At 36.8% G+C, this 10,507-nt stretch overlaps 1 protein-coding gene across 3 annotated transcripts in view; it reads left to right on the top strand.

Annotated features, from left to right (window-relative positions):
* The first annotated feature begins 395 nt into the window (after positions 1 to 395).
* Positions 396 to 10,507, top strand: part of CFTR (CF transmembrane conductance regulator) — a 156,757-nt gene continuing 146,645 nt past the window's right edge. Inside the window, exons 1-2 of one of the 3 annotated variants that reach the window (XM_074367172.1) lie at positions 396 to 503; positions 871 to 1,108. Coding sequence is in view for 1 of the 3 variants with exons in the window: in XM_010947616.3 (XP_010945918.2) it covers positions 1,511 to 1,563 (53 nt within the window). In the remaining 2 variants the exon portion in view is untranslated. Of the gene's footprint in view, positions 504 to 765; positions 1,109 to 1,365; positions 1,564 to 10,507 lie in introns of those variants that run through there. The other 2 variants (XM_045511119.2, XM_010947616.3) reach the window with 2 other exon arrangements.

Raw genomic sequence — 10,507 nt, 5'->3', positions numbered from 1 at the left:
AACGCAAAGGAAAGCTATAAAGACCTGTTGAATGCATTTACTAATTTAAATACATGTTCCTGTCTCCCTATTATTATGAAATTCACAGTTTCATTTGTACTGTATGTGGGTGACCATAAATCAACAATCAGGTAATTCACAAGTGAACACCCTTGCCTTAGACCTAGAGGCATTAACGTAATCACACCAAAATTTTTACTTCCATTTGAATTTTTCAACTTAAATTCAACATGCCCTTGCGTTTACACAGTAGGATTCAGGAATGAAAGGTTTGGCTCTTTAAAAACCGTCAGGCAGGCACACAATCCACACAGCAAAAGCTCGGGGAAGCTGGGGCGCCCACACCTGGGAAAGTTTAGATGCCGTCCCAGAGCCGAAGATGGCGTTTCTGAGTCAGGCCAGAGTTAACACGCTACCTTCGCTTCAAAGACTGTTTGGATTCCTTTCAGTGTAATAGCCAAGATGTTTTGCTGACCGAGACTGGGAAATCTACAGGAGGGCGGGTTAGTTTACACATTGTCCGCTAGTCACTGTAATCGCTAACACACACAAATGCCGTCTTGAAAAACGCAAGCGGGGCTGAAAAGCTTAGGACAGACAATAAACAAATCCTGGGCGGGTAATGGACTCCTCTTACCTCCTTATAGGATCTTCCCCCTACCCCCATAAGTACGTCTCCTAAGGGGTCCTTGCCACACTAGGAGCTCACCTAAGCCTGACACTAACAAGCTTGGTTTCTCCCGCTGACACTCAGAAGGAAGCGCTAAGGTGAACACATCCGACGCTGCCGCGGAACTTTCCGGCTCTCTGAGGTTGCATTTGGTACAGGAGAGACATATTTTCATTCCCCTCTCAAAATGCACTTTGCAGACAGAACACGAACTTGGCTAGAATCTCGGAAAAGGGAAGAGGAAGAAGGCTCGGGGAAGTTGGCCGTGTCTTGCTCCGGGTCCCAGGAGCCTGGCGCGGAGGAGGGTCCAGGAGGCTCCCGGGAGTACTGACTGGTTCTGCTCCTGTCAGTGGCTCCTTCTGTCCTCGAGCGTCGGAGACTGGACCTGGAGGGCGGCCGCGACCGTCCCCCACCTGCAGGCTGGGCTGAGGCCGGACGGTAGGGACGCGGACCTGGGAGGGGCGCGCGAGGGAGGAAGGCAGGGACTCGGAATAGGGAAAGGGAGGTTGGGGGCAGCGTGGGAGGGAAGGAGGCGAGAAGGAGGGAGCGGTCGGAGTTCGGGCTGTGGTTGCGGACGGGGTGGAGGAAGCCGCTAGAGCAAATTTGGGGCCGGACCAGGCAGCGCCCAGCTTTTAACCTGTGCAGTGGAGGCGGGGGAAAGAGGGAAAGGAAAGAGGAGGTGTGTGGGGTAGGGCTGGGTGGGGGGAGTTGGAAGCAAATGACATCACAGCAGGTCAGAGAAAAAGGGGCGAGCGGCAGGCACCGAGAAGAGTAGGGCATTTGGCATTAGGAGCTCGTGTCCAGCCTACCCCGGCAGGGATCCCGGTGCCCCCAGAGACCATGCAGAGGTCGCCTCTGGAAAAGGCCAGCGTCATCTCCAAACTTTTTTTCAGGTGAGAGGGTGCCCAGCTGAGCTTTGGAAGGACACGTGCCTAGGAAGCAGGAGGACGCGTGTATGGGCTGGGTTTTGGGGAAAGAGGAATAGTTTTTTTTTTTTTTTTTTTTTTAAGATGCGCTATCATTCATTGTTATGGAACAGAATGAGGATTTTTGTGGAACAGGATAGAAAACATTAAGAAGAGGTAAAAGAATAACCTGAAGCCGATTGTTTGGATAAAAAGCCTTAGCTTAACATTGAAGTTTTAACTACTTGCAACTAAAAATCATACTCTCAAGACCCAAATGTGCTACTGGGCAATTGTTTTCTTAGATTTTTCTAAGAAATTTGTGAATTATAAACTTGTTAATAACAAATACTTGTTTGTTCCCTTGCTTTCTTCCCTTCATGCTTTGAAAACTTAAAATTTCTTCTTAGCACACACTAATAACTAGTGCCATGCCTGCGTGGAGTAGGTGCTGAGTAAACATTTGTGGACTGAATTATGAACGTTTTTAGGGGAGAGGAGGTGACCTGGGTAATATATGCTTAAATAAAGTTTTTATTGTTATGATACTGAGTATATCTAACAAGTATTTGCCACAATTCCATTATTCTTTTAAGAATGAAAGCCAATCCTTTGAAATATCTTTTTTTTTAAAGCTAATTCTACAAGCTATAAATTTTAAAATGGGTCAGAATTGTCATGGGAATGTGAAGTCATGGGAATAAATACTGAAGTTATAACAATTGACATTTAATAAATTGTACTCTTATCCTGCTTTGCATGTGATGAGCCATAAAAGCTTGTGAACTTCATCTAATGAGATTTTTAAAAATAGAGTCTAAGTTCAGAGTCCTAGGCAAAGTGTAATTAGATGTAGCATTTCATATTTGAAGGGTTCTTTGGATACTGTGTCTACTTTATTTCTGTTATACTTGTATGAATGAATGAATAGGTACAGCTTTCTCATGGGGTGTTAATTCATAATTATCCAATGAATCAGCATACTTACGTATCAGAAAAGCCAAATGTATTATAAATATACCCATTGGTGTGTGTGGGGAAGGGACTTGGTTTCACATCTTTTTTAATGTTTTATTCTCTTTATGTACAGCAAGCCTGGAATTCAGGTACTAAGGAGAGGCCATTGGCCATTGAAGGAGAGCTCCTCCCTGTGGATGGGAGATTGGACTTTACTCGTTGGAATTTCCTTTTGGGTTGGTGTTTTCAGCACCTTTTGTTACTCCGTCTAGGAAAGTGGAATTATCTGTTGATCTGTTTCCTTGCTGCTTACAAAATCAGAATGCTACTTGGCATAAACTACAGTCTTTTAGTAGAGCATTTTGAGGAACCTAAATGCCAGTCAGTCTAAAGATGCAGTTATCAGAAGAATGCATATCCTATGGCTACTTCTAAGTTCTTAAGGAACTTTATTAGATCATTTTTGATCTATCAAAGTGTGTTTACCTTTTTCCTTTTTTTTTTTTTTTTTTTGGTAACAGATGACCTTATAAACTTTAGTATATCTTTGAAAATGCTCTCAGGTTGACTTGTAAAAAAAAATTATAATGACCACTAAATTTCTTAAGAGCATATTCATTCCTGTTCTCCATACTACTTCATAGTAAGTTGCTCTAAGAATAGGTATATTTGAAAAAGTTAAGTTCCTACTATTTATAGGAACTGACAATCACCTATAAAGTACAAGTGATTATAAATTTCTTTCTGGGTTGTAATTCTAAAAGATAAGAAACTTATTTTCTGCATTGGGTTTGACAGTACTGCCTGGTGTCAAGGGTATTAGGCTTTGGACTGAAATTGTTGTGATTCAAATCCCCTATCTCCTACTTAGTAGCTGTGTGACCTGAGGCAAGTCCCTTAACATCTCTGTGTTTGTGTGACTTGATCTTTAAAACTTGGAGACTAATAGGACCAATGTCACAGGGGTTAATCTGTTGAGAAAATACATGTAAAGTGGTTAGCCTAGTAAATGTTAGCTGCCATTATTATTTATTAATTACCATATTTTTACGTTCTTTACAATACTATGTACCTTGTTTGTGTAAGATATTCAATTCATCTTTGTTGAATATAATTTTGTGACTATCCATCGGTATATGCAATAAATGGGCCCAGGTGAGAATTTAATTTAGGTAAAATCTCATCTAACATGGCCTTACCAGATATACAGGAAAAAGTCATATGCTTGTTTCATATATTGTTAAATGCCTTCAAATGTAACTTTCTGAGTATGATCCATTCAGTCTCAGAGTCATCAAAGAGTAAAGCTGTTATGATTTAGGTTATCGATTGTATTAAATATCTCTTTTATTGTATAGGTTTTGTTATTGGAAAAACAAATAAACTTTAGGGAAAAAATTTAAGTACTTTCTTAATTTTGCATGAGTTTCACATCAGGTACAAAATTTGAAAGACATCTGAAGTGTCATAATGCATAACATAATAATTATTATTTTGTCAATGTTATAAACATAATCTAAAAGAATTTCACTACAAAAATTCCAATAGTTTGTATCATGGAGATCAATTACATTAACGTAAAGCTTTTATGAAATAATATCTGTTTAAACCAGAAGGTGATATATTTGCATAGAATTTATGATTCATATACCTGTGCAATTGATTTATAAATGTTTACCAACAGAGATTATGCTTTTCATTTTTGAGCGATTTTTCAAGTTTAAGGTGGTTATTCAGTTTGTTCTCTCTTTTCTCTCTTGTCCTGAATTTCCCATATTCTCTTTAGTTGTTAGATTGTGTGTCAAAGCACGTGTCAGATGAGACAGCTTGAATTTTGTTCATGGTATCCATACTAACAGTCTAGATCTATACTTGAGGAACTGTCAGAGCCCCACAGGATCCATGTGTACCGTGCCACAGATTTCTTACAAGAAATCTGGATATAGGGGCCTCCAATAAATTCCACAGATAAGGCTCAAGTAAGACCAAAAAGTAAACAGTGTTAGGATCTAAGGTGGAAATTCAGCAAAGAACTGCATATTGTAAGTCTCAGGTTAATAATAAGATAATTTAAGATAAACACAAAGTAATGAGAGATTTTTAAACAAATACACTAGAATATCTACATCAGGATGGGTGTGGTGGATCAAAGTAGCTACCAATGAAAATCAGATTCACACTCTAAACATTGTGCCTTTGATCAGAAGATTTTTGGATTCTTTTAATGGAATTACCTTTCAAAATTTATTCTAATCAGTTGCTTCATTACTTTTTAGCCGTTTTTTGATAGTCATAGCTTGCTTTAGATTAAAAGGTATATTACCCAGATTCATCACTTGGACTTGCTTCTAAATGACTTGATTGTAGCTCAAAAAAGTATAAGGAATTATTATCATAATTTGCTTTGTTAACAGCCAAGTGTTACTTAAGTTTAGGTATTATCATTCAAAAAAATGTATTGCAAACTTTAAACACATTTCTTAATGAAGAGAAAGTAAGTGCTTTGAGCAACAGAAGTGTGATTACAATAAGTATATAATGAAAGACCCATAAAGATGAGTTTTGAAGAGGAGCACACTTATTTGGTTATATAAATTATAGTATATGTAAAAAAAATCCATCACAGTGATCTTATATTTATGTTTTATTTGTTTGCAAGGTATGAGGAAATCTAAAATTATGGTAGAGCCATAAATATTTTTGCAGTTTGTCAGGAGTAGTCATAGAAATGTTGCCAAGGGAGACCAGTTGACCACTCAAACAAAGGTCTGGTCCTGTCCTGATCAGTACACGTGCAGTATCTCAGGTTTGCCTCTCAGACAAGTTTTGGGTTCTCCAAATCAAAAGACATAGATGCATAAAACAAAAGGCCAATATGAGATGCACAATTCATATTGAGATATACAAGGGTCCCTTGGTACCACGAGTCCATTTAGTCAGTCAATGGGCAAATGCCATCCAGTGAGGATAGCCCAGGGTTCTTGGCTTTGTCTCCTGTAGGAATTGGAGGAGACCACCTCTGGGACAGGAGCCCCTCTCTCTTGAATAGTGTTGTCCAACTACTGACAAACATTGACTCCCTACACCAGTCCCTTTAAATTCCTTTCTATATATCTGTCTTTTGCTAATCATGTTTTTTATGATAACAGTTCAGATTTTCAACTTGGGATGTGTGTCAATTTTGACTGATTGAACTCTCAGAATTCTAAAAGCGCCTTATTTGCATACTATGGCTAAAATTATAATTATATATATTTTAATATGTAAAATATACACATATATAAGTAAGTTTCTTTTAGCTTATTTTGCAAATTGAAAATGTTTCTCCTTGATTATGAAGTGTATTACAGTAGTTTTTGTATGTTAGTTTTGTATGCTTCAAATTATTACTCATTTGACTCTGGGAGGATTCTTATATACTTATAACTCATAACATATGGTATAACTTTAATATTCCATTCCTTGCTAAAGAGAGCAGTGGAATCAGTTTTCTTAACTGCTTCATCAATATTTTATGTTTGATGTGACAGTCAAAATATCCTTCAGAACCAACTGATAACACTAGGGAAATCATGGTTTTCTAGTCTTCCATTTGTTTCATGGGAGGGAGTAGGACTTAGTGTGGTAATATTCAATGCATAAACGTTAAAACTTGTTTAAGAAGCCCTTTAATGATCACTACTTTAAATTTTATTATTATTATCAGAGTAGTTTCACAGGAACCTGTAATTTCAGGGCTAGAGCTACAGTATAAGTACAGGATTGCAAAACCATCAGGGAGGAGTGTTAACCATTTAGCGTGCAGCTATATAATGTTTGTCAAAACTTTAAAAACACCTCTGACTCAGCAATTTTGATTCCACTGATTCCTGACATCGGTATAGGGCACTTTCCTGGAGCAAAATCCCTATGATGCAATGAGGTCAAGAGAGGAAGACAGATTATGATGGAGGTCTGGTTGTTTGGGGACCCTGATTGAAGGTTTACTTTATAAATATGTTAAGTGCATTATCACAGAGCAAAACAGTACCATTTCAGGTGCTTCTTCTGAGATCCTAAAAATTTACCCTTATGGTTACTGGAGAGTAAAATGAGCATTACAACGTGGCTTTGCTATTGAGCTTTGTGTCAGCTAAGAGTTTAGGCTTCTTTTAGCATGAAACCTGTAAAAATTCAATTAGATTGCTTGACGGAGAGAATGAATGTATTCTTACAGAGCTCTGAAAGATACGGTTTCACAGCTATATCCAAGCCATGAGGCTTGTCAAGCTTTATGCAGCTCTATTAGCTTATTACTATCTTTTTAACATCAATGATTGTTTCAAATTGTAAAGCCCTGGAGGTCAGGGCCTTCTGTGACTTGTTGAGTAAAGTATTCAGACCATTTCAAGACTCCTGCCAGTAATGGTTTAATAACTATTTCTTTGTGATGATGATAATTCCATGTGATCAACCCTAGAGAATTTTTAGATACTGTAGATTGATGACATTCAACAGCCCTGTAATCAGCATCATTTTGATAAAAAGAGGTCAAAACAAGCAGGACCTGGACAGATTTTTAATATTTAGAGCAATTATTCCATTAAAATTGTCTCATTTCCCTTTATAGCCGGGTCTTAGCCTTTGTGGAAAAGCCTCCTTGCTGATTGCTTACTTAGGGGGTCAAGAAATGATTTGAAGATTTCTACTAAGTCCTTATGTTTGGGATTCTTAGCCCTGAAATGGGGCAACTGGGCTTTTCTCTGATACAATCAGAGAATTTTCCCATAGGTTGCTTTAAGGAGCTGAGTCAGAGCAATACTTTCTTTGTAGGTCAGGACGATAGTGTCATTTGCTGAGTGAGGAGATTCAATTGGAGAATGTGGCTTGGGGCAGGGGTGGAGGCCTATGCAGACTCTTAGCTTCTCTTTAAAATGGAAAAGGAAATGATGTGTATGGCTCAAGGCCAGGTAATATGTTTATTTGAAAATATATTGAAGTGATTTAGAGCTTTAGGTAGTAGATATTAAGATGCCTGAGGTGGTAGTCAAGTCCAGGATGTTATCTAGGGAAGAATTTAAAGTGCTCACTTAGTTAGGGGAGGGTGATGGCTCAGTGTGCGTGAGGTCCTGGGTTCAATACCCAGTACTTCCATTAAAAAAAAAAAAAGGAATTGAAAAAAAAAAGAAATAAAGTGCCCACCCTTGGCTTTATTGTGACACGGAGTCATCTGAGAGTGTGTCAGAAAGCAGCTGTATGCTAGGGACAGCATCGGTGAAATTCTACTTAGAATCCTCCTATTACCCTTTCCTGTAAACCCACCCCACCATAACTTTGCACCTTTAAATGGCCGTTTTTACACATCTGATTTCTATGGTCATAGACACTTAAGAGAACGTATGAAAATCTGCTGGAGCTTCAGATGTTGTCTGTGGTGATCGAATAAATAAGAGTACACCTGCTATCATAAACTATTCTTGGTGTGTGTTGAAAAAGAAAGATTCTCTGGAATATAATCTGAAAAAATACATAACCAAAAAAGGTAATGCAGAGATCATTACCAAGAAAGTATTCCAAAATTCAGAAATATATATAGAATGTGAAAGCCCACAGGTCACACTGTGGTTCAAATATATATTTGCAACTCTAATTTGATCCATAATGTCACTGTTAGATTTCATTAACCTGGAAAAAAAACTCTCATTCTCTTGAAAAGATTACGTATCATTGTTTTATGTTAAAACTTTGAGCCTGTTCAAGTGCACAGAGCTTTCTTTCTTAGCACTGCCTACATGGTGCAGCCACCTTCTCCCCAACTTCACACCCACCTCCAATACCTAGTGAAACTCTTAACTGAGGTTATTAACTTCAAAAAGGAACCCCAAAATTTTGTCTGGTGCTAGTCAGACCATCATGTAAAAATTAAGCTTAATAGGCAGAATCCTAGAGGTGCTGACAGTTGTATTTAGAGGACATTCAAGGCCAGACCTTGAAGCCCAGTAGTGGTAATGGAAGCAACAAGAAAGTGAACCCCTTTGGCCGGGATTAGCAACCCTGGTTCTAGAGGCAGTATCCTGGAGGAACTTTACAGAAAGCTCTCTTTGTGTATTTCATTTATCTTAGACATGTCTGCCAACTCAGGAATATAGAACAACAACAATGAAATTGTACTTTTTCCCAACCAAAATTCATTGCTATAGTTTAGATCAGGGGTCAGCAAACATTTTCCATAAAGGATCAAATAGTAAATATTTTCAACGTGGTGGGTCCCGTGGTCTCTGCCGTTATGGGAAAGCAGCCATAGATGAGATACAAACAGATGGACATGGTTGTGTTCCAGTAGAACTCTTTGAGCACTGAAATTTGAATTTCATATAATTTTCACATCACAAAATATTCTTCTTTTAAAAAATTCTGTTGCAATAGCTTCAAAATATACAGCTTTAAAATAGCTTAGTTTCAAATAAAGATCTAAGAAAAAATTTCAAGGCTCATTTGTAATTAACATTATTGTATTCAATAATTGAGTAATTTTAAAATTAAGTGAAACCCAAACATGCAAAATGAGCTTTTTGGAAGAGAGAAATAGTAGTTTAACATTAGATTAGATATTGTTAGATAATTTCTCAGAATAGTTTTGTCTTATAGGAACCTACTGAGCATTTCTTCTTTACTTCTTTTTTGCATATACATCTTTGGACACATCTTTCAGGGTAGAGGCTCTAACTTACCCATCTTTTGGCACCCAGCATCTGTCTGACTCCCTGGTGAATAGTAGATCCTTAAAATATACTTGTTGAATGAATAAAACTTGACTAATTCAGTTTCTGATTATGTGTCTAAAATTTAATTTTTGATGGAAATATAAAAATTTACTTCTAAATATGAAATTTAAAAAACTTTCCATTTAGCTTTTCTGAAGATAAAATGTCTAATTTTGAATTAAAAAGTTAGTTGTTTTTACCAAATCCATGTGTTCTGAGGTATAACATCAAATAGGAAAATCTATTTCTTTTGCTTGCTTATGTAGTTCATGGGACTTTCTAGTAAAATTCTATAAATTTTCATGTTTATGAAAATTCTTATGTTAGTTCACTATTATTTTTCTTCAGAAGATCAATGATAGCCAGCTTTGCTATAGATAAGCTTTTCCCCCTGAAACATTTTTTCTTTTCAGATTTCGTGTGAGTATTCAGGGTGCCTGACATTTTAATTTTAAAACAGATTGTTAAAAAGATTATTTCCAAAATTTCTTCCTAAATGTATGTAACACAATTTAGTCTTTTTTTAAAAAAAGACTTTTAACTCATTTTAGTTTTGGACCTCTGGATACATGTTTCAATAAAATAATAAGTAGGCTAATGAAATAAGAACTTCTCCCTTCAACTCAGAGATTGGGTTGGCTTCTGAAAACTCACTTCCTCTTTTCTTCTACTTTTCATCTGAGATCTATCCATAAAAGTCAATGTATAGCTTGTATATATGCACTGTGAACTAAAGTGCACAAAGGAAATAAATCCCCCATGGATTAGTTTGATTATGGAGCAAACTTGGATCAACATCATTAATGCAATTAGACAATAGGTATTTACTTAAATAAGTGAGTTCAGAACATAAAATATATAAGTACTATGAAATCCAAAATTTTATTCACTGTGACAAGAATTATAAAATTGATAAATTAAACTTAGAGATAGGCATCCCAGTACTGTCAGAGCTAAGTTTTTATGCAGTGCAATTTTATAGCTAGAAAGACAACCACTATAAAGTGAACTCATTAATGTAAAAGTAAATTTGAAATACAAATATGATTTTTATTCATTTATTCATGCATGCATTCATTTATTCGGTATAAATGTTGAGTCTCTGATATATTCCAGGATATAGTAGTTTGAAAGCTTAGATCACATATCAAAGCTTCTTCTAATTATTCTTTTACTGAAATTCTCACGTTAATATTTTGAATGAGGCAATTTTTTCTGTTTGGAGCACAAAG

This window comes from Camelus bactrianus, chromosome 7 (assembly GCF_048773025.1).
Source record: "Camelus bactrianus isolate YW-2024 breed Bactrian camel chromosome 7, ASM4877302v1, whole genome shotgun sequence".
Classification (NCBI taxonomy): domain Eukaryota; kingdom Metazoa; phylum Chordata; class Mammalia; order Artiodactyla; family Camelidae; genus Camelus; species Camelus bactrianus.
The sequence above is the reverse complement of the archived record's forward strand: the minus strand, read 5'-3'. Positions and strand labels throughout refer to the sequence as shown.